A 22,957-nucleotide genomic window follows, 5' to 3' on the forward strand; every position below is an offset into this window, starting at 1 on the left:
CACCAGTAGACTTTGTTAGGGTTTTTAAACCTTAATCATATCAATCCCTTCAATAAGCACAATATATTTACAATTCACAAATTAACCCTAGCATTGTAAGTCAACACAATCTTCAAATAGCAACTGGTCCCCTACAAATTTCAATCAACTTACAGCACAATTAAGATTTTTGCTATACTAGTGATGCCCTACTGACATGTTGTTCAATGCAGACCCAATCTCTCAATCGTTCGCTACTCAGATCAGTCTTCCCATCATTCGCTTTAACCACAGGCACTCTGTTAGCTTAGGTCACCTCCGCAGAGCTTACCATGAATCTACAACAGTAATTATACTTTGGTTGCCACAGAAATTATTCTTCAGGTGTCGCAGAAATTATTCTTCAACCTGCGGCCCTGCGGTCTGCAGCCTAATACGCCACTCATTGTGCCTTAGAAAGCCTCAGATGTCAGCTTTAGCTAGAATTTTGGAGGGGTTCCTTCAGAAATAATCCTTTGCTGACCTGAGACAGAACCTGTTCTTCAAAATCACCACAGAAACTTCTCTCTTGGGATAATGTTGAGTTGCTTCAAGAAGGTAAGATATTGTACCAGAACAGAGAAAAATGGTATCTACGTAGGGTGGGATTGGCTAGGGCGCAATCACCTTCACCGAAACTAATCAAAAGAAGGGGTCTTAGAACCCTCAAAGCCTCAGGCACAAGAAAACAGAGACAATTCAATTCCAAATCGATGATCCAAAATTATTCCAACTTCCCTTATTTACCGATCTTGTCATGGTGTTCACTCTCATGTGAGGGGTTGCAAGTGCAACCCCAAATTTGGTAGTTTTGCCCCAGCCAACCCAAAATTCACCCAATGTTGCCCCAAACATTGGATAATTGGGATTTCCAGCTTATAGCCTATGGGGTTGGATAGGCTACTTCGACCTTTCGTAGGCAGTTAATCCATAGGGGACATTATATTGTTCCTCAACGAAGATAGGGTAAGTGGGCATCTTTCTTGTGAACTATATTAAGGGCCATTATAAACATGTTGGTTGGATGTTTAAATTAGAGTTTGTTGAAGAGATCACTGTAGATCTGTATCTTCTTATGATCTCAATTCTTGTCGTTATCATATCCCTCTCGTAAACTAGTGCATTGATGGAAAGTTTCCTTCCATTTTATTAACCCAAATCATGGCCCTTCTATTGTCCTTCTCATCATATTTCGGTCATTCTAATTTTATATTCTTGAAGAACCTCATCATGTCATGATTTATTGAGTTATAGTGACTTTTGGTTAATGTTGTCTAATGGGTTCATTGTTTCTGGAAGGATTCAAAAATTCATCAGTATAGCTGTTAGTGTGTCTAATTTTAGAGTATCTACTTAGCCCCTAGGTCAATCTGAGTACTCCTGGTGTTGTCTTTTCTCGATACCATTAAATTGTTCCATCAATCACTCACTTCCTCCGCTTGCTTGGTTAATTTTTCCTGCAATACCTTTTGCTCTTTTTCTGTACTCTTGACCCAGTTTTTGTGGAAATTTACATCATCTTTGAAAATCAGAATGTACCTTTGGAGATCATCAATGGTCATTTTCTTCCTCGTTCAAAACTCCAGCATCCTTAATTGCTATAATTTCTTAGATGTACAGTTAAGTATCCAATGGGATAAAAAAATCCACTATTTTATGGTGTCACCAAACTAGTGCAGTCTATGACAACATGATGGGGACATGCAGAAGTGGTTGACAGTGCAATGCATAGTGGCAGAAGATATGGCAGTTGTGCACAGCAGCTTGAATACTTGCACTGAAATGTATGTACAGGGTGCTTTGCGCTGGTGCCCAATCATTTTCTTTGAAAAGAATTTTATGGGCAAAGTCCATAAAAGTTAGATATTCCATGTAAGTAATATAATTAATAAAAATAAAATTATGAATACAACGACTGAAGCTTATGGCATTTATATGCCCATTGTGACCTTTGCCATACAATAAGCATCCTTAGGATTGTACCATTTAATAACAAAAATTACCATGTGCTTAGAATCTCTACTTTAAAGATTAGACTAAAGCCCAAGTTATCTATATTAATTTATGTACATAGCTGAAACTAATCACTGGAATGATTCATTGGACTTCTAACTGCAGAAAAACAGTAATAAAACATTCTAATAACTATAAAACAAAATAGGCTACATGTAAATGAATCACCAACTTCTACATCCACAAAAGTATCTTAATATGTATAGGAATCAAAATAACCATGCCAATTTACCTAGTAATTCCAAACTAATAAGCAACAGCAAATGAAAATAGAAGTTCAAAGACTTCTGTGCTGAAACATTAGTGGCACGATGGAAAATTCATAAGAATCTGATAATCTAATGACTATTCTGTGCGAGTTTAGACCATAAGCACAAAATACCTGTAAAGCAAGAAGTATCTTTTGCTTTCTTATGTTAAGTTCAAAGGAAAACAGATGGGTTTCCAAACGGCTGGCAGAATGCTTTTGGAGTAACTGTAGGTACTTGGTTGCCTCTGCCAATGGATCTTCCACCTGCCCAAAGTAAACTCTCGAAAAGGTCAAAATGCATGTCAATAAGCATATCAAACGTGGGAGAGATAAAATACACAAATACCTGTAACAACTTCTGTCCATCAGGGTCAAGATCAATAACTTTTGAATGTTGTGAACCTCGTTTGCCAGTCTTGGTTGCTGCTATGTTAGCAGCTTCCTCTTCTTTAGCTTTCTCCTCAGCCTCCTGATAAATGTGGAGGAAACAAAGAACAATCAATGAGAAAGAAATACCATGGAAATCTCAAAAATATTGCAAAACATATTTCAAAATGGCTATTCATAGACCTTTTTGGCTCGAGCCTCTGCTTTGCGTTGTTTTTGCCTAATCCTTTTCCTTTCAGATGGTGATAGTCCTACAAATCCAGCTTCTTCATCAACAGTTACTTTAGGAGGTGAATCATGCAACTTCAAATAGCATCTGCACTTGTAGAAAATATAAGTATTAGAAAATTCGCAATCAAAGTATAAGAGATATCAACAGCTTATTGTCATAGTATAGGTTTATAGCTTCACAATCATGATCAGCGCACATTTCAATATTTGTATACAATGTTCCACCAAGTTTCCATGATGTTTGGAGCACAGAAGTGGGAAAATCCACATGGCAGACATGTGGAGACACCTCACACATTTTATGGAGATTCACGGGGGGCAAAGGGATTCATATCCTTGGGGCACATCTCTAAAATTATAAAAATTAAAATTAAAAGCTAAAATCCCAAAAATAACAATTCATCCCATGCAAATTCATTATACTGGAATGTATAATACAAAATTCAAATTTGTAAATGATATTAACCTATGTTGCCAGGGAACGTGGGTTCGGGGACTGGTACTGGTGCAGGGACGGGGACGGGTATGTCATTTTTTGAAACAAGGTGCGTGGGTTCGTCGGGGGTATATATATATATATATATATATATATATATATATTATAATATATATGAATTTGTATATTTTTCAACTTTAAACAAGAAAACCAAAATATTTATGATTTAAAGTTTAAAGTTTAAATATTTAAACATGCACATCATTGAACATTCAACATTCACAATGAAATTTGAAAATTTCTAGTTTGATATCAAGTGCAAATTGGAGTTTACATATTAATAAGAATCATGATATATGTCCATTGTCATACTACATTCAAAATTTGTCTTAAGACATCTCCAAACAAGAACTAGGAAATTTTAAAATACTAAAAAAAAATAGCTAATAGTGAACAATGGCTTCCTCAAGCCATGTCATCAGCATCACTCAGATCTTCAATTAGCATACTCTCCAGGTAGGAATCACTCTCATCTTGAGGCTCTTGCTCATCCATAGCAACTGGAGGTAGCTCAATAAGGCCATCTGGTTGTATCTCCTTGTCCACACACATACTATTGTTTGTGTATTGGTCCCATCTCTTGAAAGGACCCTCCTTGTATCCAGTGCCTTTTCGAGATATGATACGAAGTGTGCTATGAACGTAAACTAAGTTCTTTGCCTTCTTTGAGCCCAACATATTTCTCTTTACTAAATGGATAAAGGCATAAGTACTCCAATTCCTCTCGCAACATGAAGAACTAGCTACCTAGAATATTAGGGGAAGCCCATTAAATTAATTAAAAACTAAAATGAACCCCAAAGAACCCAGAAGAACCCGATTTTGGGCTTCCAAGTACCCATCAGTAGGGTTCTTCGTACGTGTTAAGCCAAAAGAACCTAGATTTTTTTAATGAAGAACCCGGTTCTTCATAAAAGAACCCGGTTCTTATGGGTTCTTCTCAGAAGCACCTGAACCCGAATCCGATACTTGGGGACGAGAATCCAGGACGGGTCGAGAACCCCACCCTCGGGTTCGGGAACCCGTGCAACATAGATATTAACATAATTCAGATCCATCTTCAAAAATGAAATACATTTATTCAGATTCATCATTCTAAATAGTACTAAGCAAAATAGTAGACTCTAAAGTTTTAAATAGTAAATTGAATTACTCAAAAATAGTAGAGTGATAAGTCAAAGACTCAGTCTGAGGCCATCGGTGTCAAGAATCAAGACTCAAAGTCACAGCTAAAAATTAACAATGGACAATGACCACTGAAAATAAATGAGCATCAAGGAGTCGATCCCATTGACTGGCCATCTGCATCCACCTGCTTCGTGAAGTCTCGGGATCATCAATGAGATAGACAAAATTAGTTTGCAAGTGGAATATGAGATAAAGGTTCAGGGGGGAGCAGGCACCCAAGCATCCCAATTTTCAAGGAGGTATGCTTTAAGGCCCCCTGTTTTTTGAAGAACGCCTTGCACACTAGAGAAATGTTTCCTTGTGTATTACCTCATGTTCGCCAAGAATGGGCACATAGCCAAATGTTTCGTCAGGTGGCCCCAAGTCCCGGTAACATGGGAGGTGTGAGGAGCAAACCCTTGACCCTGGGGCATAGAGAACACATCCCCATGGAGCACTGCTTATAAGCAGTTCAGATTTTAGCGTCAACAATGGCACCATATAAACCATCCATTGATAAATGACAAGTTAAAACATGTATTCTTGCCAAAGTCACTGATGTCAGTTAAAACTTTATTGATTGTGTTATTCATTCTCCATATTAAAAGAAGATACAAATCTAAGAATCTAACAATGCATTCTATAACAACCTTCACGAGGCACTTTCTTGAATGTCTTTTCTGGATAAGTTTATGTCAGCCATAATCCCTAACAATGGAAGGACCTTCTATTTTATCTTGAACTAAATATGTTATGCAATGTTGACCTACAGTAACTTCAAATAATGAATTCAATATGCATTCACACTAGCTTGTAAGGTTTATTTCTATGCCAACTTTCATAACAAACAATTTAACCCATACTCTTCCCATGAAAAAATACAAACTCACCTAATCACAAGCAAGCTTGCAACGCTTCTATTTCTTCGAGTCTAAGTTGGACAAAATGTGGAAATGTGTACAAGTTTCCAAAATGGGAATACTTAGAAATGTGACCCCCACCCCCCAAACCAAAAAAAAGGGCTACACGAGCAAAACATGGTATATAAAAAATACAAAAAGACAAAGTTGCATAGGTACTGCTCCCAGCGATTGAAGAGAAAGTACCCCATGCTCCAACGCTCTTGGGAGCTTGGGAGTTGGCTGAAAATTTCTGCAGGAACACTGGAGCTTTATGGGAGCGTTGCAATCAAGAATTAGGAGTTTTTGGTACTCGTTTTGCTTGGGAACGTTGCTTTGGAATGTGTGGGAGCTCCCATCCATCGAGGAGCGTCTATAGACGCTCCTCAATGGATGGGAACTCCCACACGTTCCAAAGCTACGAGTATCCGCCATTGGGAAAAAACCCAAGAAAAAGCTTGGGAAGAAATGGGCATGAATCATTGGTGGGAAAATTATCTCTGATTTTTCCATTTGGGGCCAATTCTTTGTAAGTTTGTATTCCTTTTCCTATATAAACAATGTCCTGCTCTAGTCAGTCAAGCCAACCCTTCGAATCAGAATTTTTGAGTTTCTTTGTGTGTTGTGGACATTGCCGCTATTTCTGAGTTTCTTTGTGTGTTGTGGACGTTGCACTAAGGGACACTGCCCCTATCATGGGTGAGCCACTAAGCATTGAGGGACACTGCCACTATCGTGGCTGAGCACTGAGCACCGAGGGACGTTGTTCAAGGCTCAAGCATTGACGTCGTGCTGTGTGCAAGGATCAAGGCTCACGTGTTGTTGTTCAGGACCTAGGTAAATATTATAAAAGTTGTGTGTTCAAATTATTTGATGTTGGTACCCATCTTACATTTCAGGGGTTTCTGCTTCAAAGTGTTCTTTGGATACATTAGTTGTTGTTGTGCGCTTCTCTTTTCTGGAGCCTTTTCATTTGTTACAATGTGTCTGTCGATTTTTGAGCTATGATTCAAATTTTAATTAGCATATTTGACTTTTTTTACTATGGAAAAGTTTACACATGGATAAAAATTTATTGACCAAGTGAGAATTGAAAATGTTACATGCAAGAATGGTTGAGAGTGTTTTCAGTTGGTGCTTCCTGTACTTTATATCCTCAATATTTCACTCAAATTGCTTCCTACCTTATTGTTTTTTTTGTCCTTTATGAACAGTGGATGTCCCATTAACATTTCAAATCTTGACATGGTTTATTCCAGAAATACTCAACAATATGTATAACTATATAAAGTTTAAACCTCCATAATAAAATAGAAAAATTAATAACTAGTAGAATATTTAATCTTACACTTTAGATATTTGAAATTTATTGATCATAGTTTTATGAATTGCATAGGCAAAGCAGAAATCAATAAATCAATGTACATTGCTTTTAAATTATATAAATATATCAACTCGTTAAAGTAGAGGTAGCAACTTAGCCATCGATTGGGATTCGGCACCAAATACTATGCCTGTCCCTTTAGCTTCATCCCTTGGGATATATTCAAAAGAGACACGGTCTAATTCAGTTGGGTCTTAGTTTTAATACTTTGATGGAGTGGTTGTGTCCTTGATGATTTTTGAGAAAGCAAATGTGAACAAAATTGTAAACACAATGTTTTTCTAAAGCAGCGCAGGACGAATTTCTTCTTTGAACTCATAAAGGAAATGTGAACAAAATTGTAAGCACGCTGTTTTTTACTAAATACTAAATAGATTTATCATTTTTTCGTTTTTAAGTTTCTTAGTTTTCCAATTGAAATTTAATGATGTTTTATGTTAGGGGCCAAGGCACATAGTCTGGTTGCACTGATCATTGACTACTTCTTTAGAGTCTATGAAAAAATGAGAATGGCTCATTCAAAAACGCCAGTGAACATCAATTGTAATAAGACCGATGCCAGTCAGGAATAAGTGTATTTAAGTTATAACTATTCAATAGATATATATTTCATATCCTCAATGGATGTCTTCGTCTACCAAGTGTTCTGAAGATTACTGCATAGAACAAACTTTGTTCATTACATAATCCACGTTAGAATGCCCAAAACATTAGGTACAAGCACATGAGTGCAAGATGATTAAATTACCTACTGAATGATGAAACACCTTTCTTCAAGAGGAATGTCGGATGGTGAGAGGTGACTAATCAGTACAAATGGTGGAAGATCATGGCATATCATCATGTACTGAGCAATGTAGGGCTGCTGGCTTGCTGGTTGTCCAAAGGAGAAGAAGAATGTTGTTACCACAGAAGAACCCAATTCTTCCAACAAAGGACTTTGAATTCCTTGAAATCTATGGAAGTGATTTCTCACTCATTTTCTGTGTTTCTATAGAAAAGAGAGTATCCTCATTTTGGTGCATCAACAAATCCAATTGGGGAGAATAAAAGAGACCGACCACAATACAAAAATTGAGACTGATAGAGAGTCACTAGTACAACAAATATTAAATTTCATTATATCATCGAATTTACGAATATGAAAGATCATATCATTATATGCTTAATGTTTCTACAATATCCTAAAATCCATCTATAAATACCCCAAGATAATTTTCATCCCCACTAACTCTTGAGAACAACTTTTACTATCTTGTCGATGCACTGCATCCCCACTAAGGCCAACATCAGTGTGAAGATTAATGGTGGCTTCAGTTTGAACCCAAAACTGCTTAGCAGAAAATGGACTGGAAAATTTGTAGAGTAGTTCTATTGAGAACCCTCAAACCCAGTAATGAGTCATTCCAAACACAAGCCCTTCCTTATTGGACCTATCCATTGGCATCACAAAACCCAATGTACATGAAATTTAACTTCCTTGCTTCGCACCACAAACAATCAAAGGAGATTAAAACAATATAAAGGGTAAAACAAACGTAATAAATATATAAGATATAACAAAATATAAAAATTTAATTTAATTGAAAAAATATGTTATCCTTGTAATAACGGCCAAGACTATAAAAAGTTCTAATATTTCACATTCCAACACCAAAAATGACGAGCCATTCCATACAAAAATTTTATTACCCGAGCATTCAATTTCGCAGCTTCCAGCATCAACCTTGTTATCCAGCAAATATTGATCAAAAGAATTAAATTATTACCAAAATTAGTGGATAATGCATATCTCCTTTAATGTCCATTAATCTGCAGCGCAAAATTCCCCACACTTTTCAATGTCCATATCTTAGAAAAATGGGAAAGTGCCGAAAATTCATGGGTTATGCTTCATCAATATGGGTTTCATAAACCTTTGACCAGATCAACCTTATTAGTCTTATAGCCTAGCATCAATATGAAATTCATTGACTTCCACTATGGATACCCCACAACCAGAGTTATAATACAGATTGAAAGCTAAGACAGCTTCTCATTCAGCAATAAAATTTATCACATATTATCCTGTCTTCAAGAACTGAATGCTCAAGAACATCAAATTTAAAATCTTTCAAAATTTCAACAGTATGAATGCAAGGTCTAGTTCCATAGGTCTCTGTAACATCCAGTTCTATACCAGAGCAAGTGACCATGTATAAGTAAATGACTACCAAATTACCAATATAGGATCATAAAGACATGTAAGAATTTAACTAGAACTTCACTGACAGAAACAACAAACTAACCTAATGGCACCAACTGCAGCTCTATGGAAGAAAGGGAAAGAATGTAGACGATCCTGAAACTTCAACATCTGTACGTATGCACGAAGGGTCATCTTCCGTAAGCAATAAGAGTGGAAGTCAAATTGATCCTCAGTCATATCAGCATAATGTTTCTCCACTGCCAAGTACTTCTTTAAAGCTCGACCAAGAGAACCTTGTCTGAAATAACTATCACCAGAAGCCAGCTCATACCTGCTCCAATAAGGTTTACCATTCAATTGAAGAGAACAGCTAAGAAATTCTATATCACCAAGGATACAAGAGGTAGAATGTACTAATAACTGCCTCTCAATATTTGGATTACTATTTTGTTTATACAGGTAAACATGAGATATATTTTGATAATATTTGACAATATAAGCATACCACATGCATTGCATGTCATATAAGTTATTGTGTTGATCCCCGTCCTTTGTGAACAGCACAGCTGTCTTCTCAGCCAAATCCACCTTTGAAAAGTATGGTTTTATAAAAATTAGGTACTTTTTACAATCATTAAAAAAGCAATTTACTATATAAAATGGTTAAGCACCCAAAGCGATGACAAACTAAAAATCCAGAAAGCTTCGTGCTTGGAATGATTTCCTTTAAATTGTCCCTTTCCACAGATCCTATCCATGTAGGAAAACTTCACATTTAAGTATCCATTTTCCATTATGCATCAATAATACCTGATCTGCCTGAAGCATACGCTTAACACATTCACTATTTAGAAATCGATCTGCAAGGTCCATAGACCGGGCTTCATCTACCAATGCTGCAGCTGCCACTAGATCTCCTGCATGTTTAAGTATTTTACCCTGTTATCAAACACACATCTCTTAGGACTTGAGAAGAATGAATGATGGTACATATCATGCTTCAAAAGAAATATACATATACTTAAAACATACACAGGTAGTCAACTACCTGGCACTTCCCTGAAGACAATTAACAAGCATTAAAAAACACAACAAATCGAGGAAGCATATCAAAAAAATCATAAAGAAGCTACTTGAAAGAAATGGAATCCATCCTCAAGTTTCGTATTCTATCCTGATCATTTCCAATTTAGTCGATAATTTAGAAGACATAAACAGCAGATATTTTTTCAAAGAGCAACTCTTATAATTGTCAGAGGATAATGCTCCAATAAAATTTATAATCTAATGTAAAAATCATATTCATATAAGTGACCAATAAACTGAGAATTAGATATTATAAAATAAGCAAATTAGGTTGTACTGGTAGCACAACTACCTAGCACATAGCATAAAATGGGATCCACCCCATTGTATCAAATGACTGCAATGTAATAAATGCATAAATTTTATGAGTCCATATTTATCAAATTTCTTGTTATCCTTATGTGCTCTAAAATCCAACAATCATTTCAAAATTAATATGATACCAGAAACATGTCAACAAAACAATACATGGAGCAATATGTAAAGATCACCTTCACCAAGTAAAGATCAATGACAGTTGGTGTATGTGCTATAGCCTCATCAATCTTGGCAAGAGCTAAATCATGCTGCCCTCTGATGTCATAATGCTACCAATCAAACAACATCATATGAATGTTAACCATGAATCTGCCACAAGGACGCATCATAGAATTACATAAGATAAGCAAACTAGTCCTGACTCCTAACAAACCTGGGCAAGCAAAAAGAGAGTCCACAGAAGTGTTGATGGTGGCTCTTTCTGAGACCTGTATTTGGAGGGAGCAGTGTCAAATCCATTGTAAATATAATCACAAAATGGCATGAAACAATACAAGCATTCACATTTTGATTTTTCATAGTGTCATACTACTTTAACTTTAATCCACTCTGTCTCCATCCTGAATTTCCCTCATAGACAAGCATGTTGAAACATCTAGTTATTGCAGAAAATTGTCAGTAATCGTGAGTGGATATCATTTATACTAGGCCACTACGATAAGGGCAGTTAAGTAAGTTAAGTAAGTTCATTATATACGTTGATGCATGAATGAAACAAAAAGCACATGGTAGCCATATGAATAAACAGCAGGGCATATTTTTTAGCTCTGATGGAAGAGATATGACACATGGAAATGGGATATATATAAGGCCATAAAATGCACAACAATTATTAGCAAGTCCATATAAACATTGGGGTGTGACAGGATATTCTCACATCAGTAAAGTGATAAGTAGATTTTTATCATAAAGGACTATCCAGAAACCTAAGCTATCTATTATTAAAGATCAAATGAATAGTCACTGTTATAATTATGAAAAGAGTGAATTATTCAGGTACCAATTGACAATTTTTTAGAATGGCAGGCTAACAGTATGATAAACTCCAACAGAATAGTGACAATACATTGGCAAAGGGATGGGGCTTATTACTATAAGATTTGTTCTCACATAATGCATGCATGATAAACATTTATGCACCCACTCTGATGACCTAGGATAAATCTTAGAAGATCCAATGGTACAGAGCTCCAATGATAAGAAGATGCATGCCACAATGGTGCAGCAACAGGACAGGTTAGCACATAACAGAGCCCATATGGACAAACCAGAAGATCTCACCTGGCATATGGGCCCTAGCTTTAGTTTTAACTACATAAATGCCCTAATTAAAAGACAAAGGCCCTAATCATGTTGTTAGGTAATTTTTTTTGGCCGCAATGAACCTATCCCTCACCCTCTATATTAAGATATGCTTTTTATTTGCAGTAAATTCAAGGTTGCAGGAATCCCATCGTAGACCCATCCTCCAACTCCTATATATCGGAGTGAGAAAATGCTTGATCTAGATGGGAGCCCATCCTTCCCCATCTTTATCAATCTCCATACCAACCAAAGCATGAGTAGGGCAAGCCCAATATATGAAAATCAAGCACATATTGGAACAAGGATAGATTCTCCATATTGTATTATATTAATGGGAATGTGAAAGCTTTCTTATCTAGGATTACAAGCAAGTCAAGTCAATCTACTTTCTGATTGTGGGTCAGACCAAGAAACATAATAAAGTGAAATAAGACATAAAAGCATAAAATAACTTGAAGTCAAATTGACTTTATTAATAACCGAGTCTAATATCTCACTGGGCATTATAAGATAAAATTAACTTTCTCACCTTCTGTTAATGTTCAATCTACAAAATACACCAAGCATATCATAGAATTTTATATATTTTTCAAGACCCAAAGATTTGGTGAGAATGTCTATAGTCCTTTGTGGGCTAGTACTATTAGGTCAATGGATCCATACTCTACAAGTTGTCTAATGAAGTGGCAAAGTACATCAACATATTTGCTTGTGGAAGATTACATTCTTGGCAACTTTGATCACCGCTTGAATGTCATAAAACAAGGGTGTTGACAATATTTGTTGTATCTGCATATCTAAAAGCATCCTCCTGAGCCAAATTGTTTCACATGCTCCTTTCATTGCTCTTCAATATTCTGCTTCTTTCAATGAAAGAGCTATTGCATGTTTCTTTCTAGTACATGTGAACATACCAGTGCAAATGCTGAAAACTTATCAAGAAGTCGATTTTTTATAATCGATACAACCTGCCCAATCTGAATCTGTATGCCCATACAAACTAGGTTCTTTGCTTTTGTTGTACATAATGCCAAAGTCAAATGTCCCTTTCACATATCCCAATATTCAATTCACTATAGTCCAGTGCTCAACCTCACAACAAAAATCAAATTAGTTCTAGTGGTTGTAAGATATATCAAACTACCCAATAGTTGGCTGTACACTAACTAATTAACTGCATTGGTCTCCGTGATGGCTGAAACTTTCAACCCTTTCTCCATAGGCATAGACAAGATTTTGCAATCTAACATTCTGAACCTATCAAGCAAGCTTCTAGGATACTTTGTTTGTGAGAAAACGAAATTACTACCTGTTTGCCAAACTTCTACACCTAGACAATAGTGTAGGCAGCCTAGATGAGTCATGTCAAAAGTTTTGCTCATATTGGATTTGAGCTGTTCTATAGCACTTTCCTAGCTGTTACTTTTTCCTGAACCTGAAACCCAGCATTCTATTAACCTAGCAGATTACAAATCTACTAAATAAATGCACAGCTAGGTTCTTAACACAATTAGCAGAAGCAAAATTTCACAACCAATCTAAATCACAAGTGACACAAACAGATTCTACTCAATCAACAGTTCTTCATTAATAACTCAAAACGTACTTGGGCTCCCTTCTCGGGACAATAGCCCAACTGAGGAAAATAAACTTACAACATACCCTAGATCCAATCCCGCAGATTAGGGCCTAGATCTACCATCAATCTCCTTGGTTGATTTAGATCTCCTATGCTACACTGCTATACCTTACTCGGACCTGGCACATTTGAATAACACACTCCTAACTAGAGAAAATCCCTCTCTCAATGGCTAATCCTATTATATTGTGTGTCTCTCTACTCTCCTTAACCTTGCTTTTATAAATTTACATTGAGCTAAATCCCTGACCCTAATCTCCAAACTGATTGACATTTGAGTTTAGATCTTGCCTCACTTGAGAAAAACAACTGAGATTAAAACATAGTCACTAAGGTAAATACTTTACTTTTCCTATGTTTCTTTAGCTCAATTAGCTAACATAATTAATAATGTGTTTTTCCTAAGTTAGACTTAGGCTAAGTTACATTAGCAACATGCTCACACTTTGGCAAATGTCTTAAGGAGACTTTGGGCGACTTATTGCATGCCTAGACAATTAAGTATGTGCAGCAGTACCTTCCTGAGCTACAAACATCAACGCTCGCTACCTATAATAATAATATTGTTTACAGATATGACCAGAGGGATCATATCATTACCAACTAGTTTGACATGCACATTTGAATATAAAGGACTCCACTAGAACCACTATTTATCCATCTATCTATCTGTTATGAACATAAATATATCAATAAATAATAAAAATAATAATGATACTAATAATAACAATAATTATACTTAAAAATTATAACTAATAATTAGGAAAGGACATGTCTATTAGTTGGGACATGACTATTAATGAAAGGGAAACACACCTAGGTACATATAACAAGCCCCCATTGTACAATCATCATATCACTTTACTCAAACATTTTATATACATTATTTGTCCTATGATGGATATTCTCATATTCTAGATATTTTGAATATTTGTGTGATAATGAACTCTGTTTGTACCACTATCAATCTTGATGTACCATGCCCTAGGCACTTATTTCAAACCATATCGAACCTTTTTCACTCTATAGACCAAATGCTACTTCCCTGAAACCTGAAAACATCATGGTTGATATATGTAGACCTCTTCATACAAATATCCATTGAGGAAGTCTATAAATCCCTCTAATGAAGAATACGAATATTGTGGACAATATCATTTTGAATAAATCAGAATCCTCAACAATCATGCCAAACCTAAAATGGCTATGGCCTAGACCATGAGGATGAAATTTTGGCTATTAACTAAAAAACGCAGTGGAAATAAAATGGAGAGATCAATCACACTACAACAACAAATTTGTACCAAACAAAATCTTCCTTCATATTAAATTTCTTAGGAAAATATGGACCTAGAACCACATAGAATACATAGAGAAATACAATTGTTGGGAGCCTCGAAACTCAACCACACTAGGAAATCGATCTCAAGGAAATAGACCCATGGAAATCAACCCTCCTGAAGAAACTAAACCATGGAGAGTTAAACCTATCTCACTAGCAAATCGGCCCCTTTCTTCTCACCTCGTACAACCACTGCACACTTGACAAACTCAGCCTCTGGATATTTTGACCCTCCTCCAAAAAATCAGTCATCCTCTTCAATTGACTCAACCCCTCTCTTTCCTTAGCTTCGACTTCCTTGAAATTTCTCCCGACATTCCCTACTGCAATTCTCCTCACTCCTCTTAAGTCTAGCCAAGTGTCTCGCTCTAGAGAAAATTGTTTCCTCCACAATTGTGTGTCTTTACCTCTCCCTTAGGTTGATTCTATAATTTCATTAAGCCAAAACCCCTAACCCTAATATCCTAAGTGATCAATGGCTAGGATTAAATCCTAAGCCTCACTTGAGATCAACAGTTGAGATTATATCTAAGTCACTTACAAAATTTATTATTTATCCTTAGAACTTTCACCTAATAGTCCATAATAATTAATTAGATTAATTATTGTACTTTTCCCAAGTTAGCCATAGGAAAGAAATCATAAATCACCTACTCCACCAAGAAAACACCTAAAGAGGCAATCAAATATCTTCTACATGCTAAGACACCAAGCCAATGTAGAAGACCTTATGAAGCTACAAATCAACACTCCCTCCTAGCAAGGAAGGGATTCTCTATTGCCCCCACTTTGTCTTTGTAAAACACTAACTCCGTTATCACTAAAGGCTTCGTGAGAATATCTTCTACCTACTCCTCTATCGAGATGTACTGCAATCTCATAGTACCTCTCTGGACCCTGTCTTTGATGAAGTGGTATCTGATCTCTATGTGCTTGGACCTATCATGAAACATTGGATTCTTAGAGAGCTTAATGCAACTCTAATTGTCATAGTGAATCACAGTGGGCCCCATCTCAAGACCAAATAATCCTAAGGGCATCTTGCAAATCCATATGGCCTCACAACTCACCAGACTTGCGCCATGTACTCATCCTCAGTTGAGCTACGTGTTATTGAGTATCGCTTCCTACTATACCATAAGATCATACCTAATCCCAAGCTCAAACAACAACCTGAAGTACTCTTCCTATCCACTGCACTCCCTGCCCAATCTGAATTTGTATAGCCTTGCAACTCCACTCAACCAACTTTGACATATCTCAGTCCATACTCCATTGTACCATGAAGATACCTGAGCACATACTTTGATGCTACCAAATGAACCCTCTTTGACTCCACCATGAACTGGTTGAGTGACTTCACAGCAAAATAAATATCCAACCTAATGTTGACCAAATACAACAATGACCTGACCAACTTCCTGTACAAGGTGTGTTCCACCAAATCACCCTCAAAAGAACTTAGCCTCTCCAAGTTGATGATCATAGGTATATTCAGGGGCCTGCAATTCTCCATCCTAAATCTCCTCAAAATCTCAATTGCACTTGCCTTACCCAAGGAACATCTCTCTTGGCTATTGCCACACCTCCAATCCCAAGAGGTAATGCATAAAATAAATATAAGTAAATATAAATAATAAATAATCATAGTAATGATTAATTAAATAGTCATTAGTTAAATGGAAAGGCATGTCTAAAGGATATGTCCATTCATAAAGGCATCTGCTTAGGTATAAAAGCGGGCCCACATTGTAACGTTCGATCATCCTATTCATTTTATTCATCTTATCAATATACATACTATTTACGATACATTTTGTGTACAAATAATTTTTAAGTACAAACAATAATTGTTGCTATAGTGGTATCAGATCCATTCGACCCTCTAGACATTAACTGTTGCATGGTCCTTTGGATGTTAACCACTGCATATTCTATCCATTAAGTGTTAGGTCCAGGAATCATGGGAACATATTCCTGAGACTATGACCATATGACTAAATGAAAATTATTACTAGAAATGACAGAAATACTTGCAAAATAATTAGACTTTTGAAACTTATTCAGCGTTTGCAATGGAGGAGGACATTGACATGAAGAAAACTAATAATGAAGAATGTTCTAACATGGAAAAAGATTTTGAACATGTTGGATTAGGAACTCTTCAAGGTGACATAGATAAGACTGTTGAAGAAGATGACAAAATTGATGTTGCAAGCCAGGAAATCGTGGATTTTGATCTAGTTAAGTCAATATCCAATATAGTTGATTTGCAGCAGAAAAAGGAGGTAAATGCAGTGCATAAGTTGTCTAGCAGTAGTTGTCATAACGCAGGTCACTTTAAACATTTTGAGAGTGTAAAATACCCTATGTATCACTTGAATGAAAAAAGCCAGCCTATAGAAGAGGAGGATGAAGAACAAAATAATGATGAATTTGCATTTACAATAGTTATCGAAGATGATAAACATGAATTTAATGACATTCTTGCCCCATTAAGGGATAGGAAGAAACAAAAGCAATCTAAAATTTTTATAGGTGGTCTTGATAAAGAAGTTGATGAAGAAGATTTGAAGAAATTTTTGGGTACAGTTGGTGAAATTAATGTAATAAAAATGTCTAAGAACCCTCCATCCCAAGATAATAATAATAATAACAACACAACATTGAGTCTAAAGTTAGATCTCAAGGTTATGTCAGAATTTCTGAATCTACACATCAGAAATCCTACTGCAATCACTAGTTTATCATCTCCCACTTGTTCTTTACATTTAACAAGTTATTTAATTACTTAAAGAGTGATGAAAACACTATTGCAACCTACACATACATATGGATCATGAACTGAAATAAACTGAGATAATCACACAAGGGACACAGTTATTATTGGGCAATCATCCCCAGAAAAACCAAATTCGGAAAGACTGTTGCAGCCATATGGAGGGTTTATATTATAGGGTGCCAAATCTGGCTCACCCAACAGAGAAAAAACCTGGCAGAAGTACCTCGATCCGGAGAGAGATATTTTGACAATTCCAACAACTGGATGATCAAACCCCATAGATGACAACTGTTGGTCCCAGTACTGGGCAGCGATGGCTGCTCCAAGCTGTGCTTTGGAGCAGCATCACCTCCTCTAGGAGTGGCGTCACCCTACTAGTGAGCCTCCCTTGCTCAGAAGTCGATATGCTAAAGGACTGCATCAGCCCCACAGAAAGACCCCAACACCGCCTCTAAAGGACTGCATCAGCCCCTCTAGCTTTTGTGTCACCCTCTCTGGAGCTGCGTTGTCTCTCTTGTTGTTACTCTACCTCTCTGCTGTGTATTCTCAGCCTTGGACTAAAATCTCTTTGTCGAACTGCCCCTCTCCCACTGCAACTCAGATCACTTACCTCGACTTTCTCAGCAAACCACGCCCCCACAAATATTGAAAACTTTGATCTCTTGGTGTATCTCCAACGGACCCTCAAGCCTCCTCTTATACTTTTCATGGTGATGAATCAACGGTCGTGATCTAATCTCTAATCAACGGCTAAGATTAAAACAAGCTTGATCCTCGTCACTTAGAACCTTCTCACCCATATTTTTATTAATAGACATTAATATTTTTATTTTCTTAAGTTTAGACTTAGGAACCCATTAAAAATATTAATTATTTTAATAACTCCTCATTCGTGTGGAATTTATCCAAACAATTTATGGGTTCTGGAGATCTCATGTGTTCTAGCCCCTCCACCAAATTTCGAAGCTAGAGCACATCCAATGCTACCCAAAATGAACACTCGCTCTTAGTGAGGAATGTGTTCTAGCAATACTCCCAACTAGAAGCATCACATTGATCCATTGCATCAGTCCTTTGTGTTGTTGATGCTTGGCCTGCTGCCCTTCATCCACTGCACTGTTGCTTCCTGTATTGTTGCCCATGACTCTGCCACTGTCACTGCTACATCTGTACTACAGCTCCCTCTCAAAATGTTTCATCATGTTGCCCATAGCACTGCCACTGCTAACTGCTGCACTGCAACTCAGTTGTTGAGAAGTAAGCAACTGAAACTTCACCCAAACATTGGCATCCTAGTCAGTGTGGATGTTTCGTGATCTTGAAGCTACCTCTACTACTAATCTATGCCCACCCTTAGTTGCCACTGCGCTGCTACAAACTGCTATGTGCCTCTCACACTGCTACAACATCCACTGTGTTGTCTCAGACTTTGGCACTCTAGCTCTGCCACTGTCGCTCCATCACAACTCGAACCCACTGACACCCGTCATTTTGCTACACTGTTGTTAAGGGCTCTCGTAGCCGCATGTGATCCAAGAGTTTGGGCACCTCAAGGATCCTGCCCATTCATGTAGTCTTCCCGACTACAACTCAATGTCGCCCCACCTCTTCTCCAGAGGTGCATGAGCACACATGGCACAATCGGCATCCTCGCCTACCTTGTCCACTTTTGCTGGAGCAGCCTTCGATTCAGAAGCTTCCCCGTTTCCCTTCTTCCAGGGGCACTGAGTGGCATAATGTCCCAGTTCCCCACAGTTGAAGCACCTGACCTTGGTGATGTCCTTCTTCTTCCTCTTCTACAGCACTTGTTGTCCCGACGATGCGAAAGTTACATCCTCCTTCTTGACTTGGGCTCCCTTGCCGCTACTCCCTGTCTTGGTCATCCTCCTGAGCTGCTCTTGTCGAAGAGCTGCCCACATCTCCTCCCAACTGGGGAGAGTTGCTCTACCCAAGATACTTTGGACAAAGGTCTCCCAATCCTCAGTCACTGTATTCAGGGCAGTCCTAACCATGAACTTAGGATCTGGTGTAGACCCCACGGAAGTCAACTGGGCGCGAATCCTTTGCAACCTGAGAAGGAAGGGCTCGATCTCTTCTCCCTTTTGCAATTGGTACTATCTCAGTTGATTTTCTAAAAGCATCTTTCATTGGATGGAAGATCCCTGATAGAAGGTGGTCAACGCCTCCCACATCTCCCTTGTTGTGTTCTTCTCAACAATGTGTGGTACTACATGATCTTTGACCCTGTCTAGGATCATGCACTTGGCCTTAGCCTAGGCCTCCTCTTACTTCTTCAATGGATCAGCGTCGACTGACTCAACAACTACCTTCAAGGCATAGTCCTTGATGCAACGTTTGTCTAGGATCACTAGGATCATGACCTTCCAGATGAAAAAATTTGATGCTCCATCCAATCTGTCCTGATCCGTCAACCCATTCATGTTGATTTTGGGTAGCATCAGATGTGCTCTAGCTTCGAAATTTTGTGGAGGGGCTAGAACACATGAGATCTCCAAGACCCAGAAATCGTTTGGAGAAATTCCACCAGGATGAGGAGTTATTAAAATAATTAATATCTTTAATGGGTTCCTAAGTCTAAACTTTGGAAAAAAATATTAATGGGTATTAATAAAGATATGGGTGATAAGCTTCTAAGAGATGAGGATCAAGTCTGTTTTAATCTTAGCCATTGAGTAGTGACTTATTCTTGGTGGTTGATTCATCAACAAGAAAAGTACAAGATAAGACTTGAGAATCATTTGGAGACACACCGAGAAAATACTCAGTAACCCAAAGGAAATTGATTCTCAAGGAGTTCGATTTCAGAGGGAGAGTTGCAGGGTGAAGGAAGAAGAGGGCATCAGCAGCAGTCAAAGATTGAGGAGGTGACGCAAGGCATTCAAAAGACAGTGCAGCGAGAAGAGCATGGAGACAACACCATTAGAGACGCAGTCCTCACGCAAGCTGACGCAGAGTGACGCAGAAGTGGGTGAAGGGTCTCTAGGGTGTCAAAACTTCTCCAGGAAGAGGAGAAACTTTGTCTCAGCCTTCAGGTGTTTTCCTCAGAAGTGTCTCAATTTTTCTACAGAATCATTCCTTATAAAGCAATTGTTTTTGAAGATTAATATATAAACCCTCATTTGCTACACCGGTTTTCCCACATTTGGTTTTTCCGGGGACAATTGTGCAAAAACCACTGTATTGATGTGATTGATTCTTGTGCTTGTATACCACTGTTATTTTCTCTATCTAATTATGTGATAACTATAGTATCATTTATTTTGATGTTTACTGAAGGGTTTCATAATAACTTACTGTGAGAAATAAGTAGGTGAAATAAATCAGTTGCTGCAGTAGAATTTTGTGTTAGAAATTTTCACAATTGATTGCCATCTCTGCTCACAAATAGGATTGCTTCTCCTCTCCTCTCCTACTGTCACTCTAGCAAGACTTGGATCTGGATTTCTTTGGCGCAAGAAACCCTCTAAGGAACAAGCTCCTCTAGACTCCCTCTGAGTCCCGATTGCCTTCACGGAAATCCTCCCGCCAACTGTTGAATCACTTCCTCTCCAATCCTCCTTTGTTCTTGCAACCCAGATCTAGATTTCTTTGGCTAGAAATCTGTCAAGGCAGTGACTCCCTCTACCTCAGCTCTGTCTCCACAGGCATTGTTCTGCACCAACAAAACCAACGTCCCACCAACTCCTCAAATAGAATTTGCTCTACTTCCTCAGCCTCGGCAACAGACTGATTCAAACCTCTTAGGCTCGACGCTGGCCCAGAGAGCTGACGCACAGTCAACCAACCCTTTACCAGTTTATAGATCCTAATTATCGCACTTCATACCCACCTCCCTCTCAGACTTCAGATCCACTTCCCTATCGAAGTGAAGACCCACTTTTCACCTAATTCTGGCTACCTTCCCTCTCGACGCAGTCACTACGTGGGCTCCTCTCTAGTTATGTGTTCTGCAAGCTCGAAAAGTTGACGCAAGCATTGCGTGAGCCTCTGCGTCACTCCTGCAGTTGCTCCTCTACCTCTGAAACAACGTTGTGACTCGGGACAACTGCTTCTCTGCAGCAAATTCTCTTGGCTGGTGTCTTCAGTCTCCTATGACCTGCAATCCTCTAATACTATGTGAGAATTTCTGAATCTACACATTAAAAATACTTCTGCAATCACTAGTTTATCATCTCCTACTTGTTCTTTACATTTGACAAGTTATTTAATTACTTAAACAGTGATGAAAACACTATTGTGGCCTACACATACATACAGATCACAAACAAAAATAAATTGATATAATCACACAACAGACACCATTATTTTTGGACAATCGTCCCAGAAAAACCCAATTCGGGAAAACCGATGCAGCATATAGAGGGTTTATATTATTAAGCGGATTTCTTAATACAACTAGGGTGCCAAATCCAGCTCACCCAACAGAGAATAAACCTGGCAGAAGTACCTCTATCTGGAGACAAATATTTTGACAATTCCAACAACTAGATGATCAAACCCCACAGATGACAATTGTTGTTCCCAGTGCTAGGCAACAATTGTTGCTCTAAGCTCTGCGCTGGAACTGCATCACCTCCTCTAGGAGTTGTGTCACCCTCCCAATGAGCCTCCCTTGCTCAAAAGTCGATATGTTGAATTGTTGCTCTCTCTGCCCCACAAAAAACCCCAGCATTGCCTCTAACGGACTACGTCAGCCCCTCTAGCTTTTGTGTCACCCTCTCTGGAGTTGCGTTGTCTCTCCTGCTGTTGCTCTGCCTCTCTGCTATGTATTCTCGGCCTTGGACTGAAGTCCATCTGCAACTGCAACTTAGATCACTTACCTGCAACTCAAATCACTTACCTCGACTTTCTCAGCAAACCACGCCCCAGAAAAATCGAACTCTTTGATCTCTTGGTGTATCTCCAACTGACCCTCAAACCTCTCTTATACTTTTCCTATTGATGAATCAACGTTCGTGATCTAATCTCTAATCAACGGCTAATATTAAAACAGGCTTGACCCTCGTCACTTAGAACCTTCTCACCCATATTTTTATTAATACACATTAATATTTCTATTTTCCTAAGTTTAGACTTAGAAACCCATTAAAAATATTAATTATTTTAATAACTCCTCCTCCCGTTGGAATTTCTCCAAACAATTTCTAGGTTCTGGAGATCTCATGTGTTCCAGCCCCTCCACCAAATTTCGGAGCTAGAGCACATCCGATGCTACCCAAAATCAACAGGGTATATACTGACTACACTGAAGCGTTGAGCACTAGAGATATGAAGGATCTCTTGAATGAATTCATTTTTAATTACCAAAACCTTTTAGATTGTTACAATCCAATTTGGAACCTGGATGAAGGGAACGAGTATTGGAAGGGCATGTGGCAAAAGTTTAATTTGCTCTCTCCTTATTGCCAGTATAGTGAAAAAAATAGAGAAA

The 22,957-nt window shown here is 37.9% G+C and overlaps 1 protein-coding gene across 1 annotated transcript in view; it reads right to left on the minus strand.

Moving 5' to 3' along the window:
• EMB2753 (tetratricopeptide repeat (TPR)-containing protein) overlaps positions 1 to 22,957 on the minus strand; it is a 333,581-nt gene that overhangs the window by 41,255 nt on the left and 269,369 nt on the right. The window contains exons 13-20 of the mRNA XM_089432854.1: positions 10,811 to 10,865; positions 10,611 to 10,706; positions 9,844 to 9,972; positions 9,539 to 9,621; positions 9,134 to 9,364; positions 2,852 to 2,984; positions 2,628 to 2,750; positions 2,414 to 2,545 (exon numbers count right to left, since the gene is read on the minus strand). Of these exons, the coding sequence (XP_089288980.1) occupies positions 2,414 to 2,545; positions 2,628 to 2,750; positions 2,852 to 2,984; positions 9,134 to 9,364; positions 9,539 to 9,621; positions 9,844 to 9,972; positions 10,611 to 10,706; positions 10,811 to 10,865 (982 nt within the window). The remainder of the gene's footprint in view (positions 1 to 2,413; positions 2,546 to 2,627; positions 2,751 to 2,851; positions 2,985 to 9,133; positions 9,365 to 9,538; positions 9,622 to 9,843; positions 9,973 to 10,610; positions 10,707 to 10,810; positions 10,866 to 22,957) is intronic.

This window comes from Pinus tabuliformis, chromosome 5_1 (genome assembly GCF_031772625.1).
Source record: "Pinus tabuliformis cultivar Carrire ecotype Pingquan chromosome 5_1, CPIR1, whole genome shotgun sequence".
Taxonomy (NCBI): Eukaryota; Viridiplantae; Streptophyta; class Pinopsida; order Pinales; family Pinaceae; genus Pinus; species Pinus tabuliformis.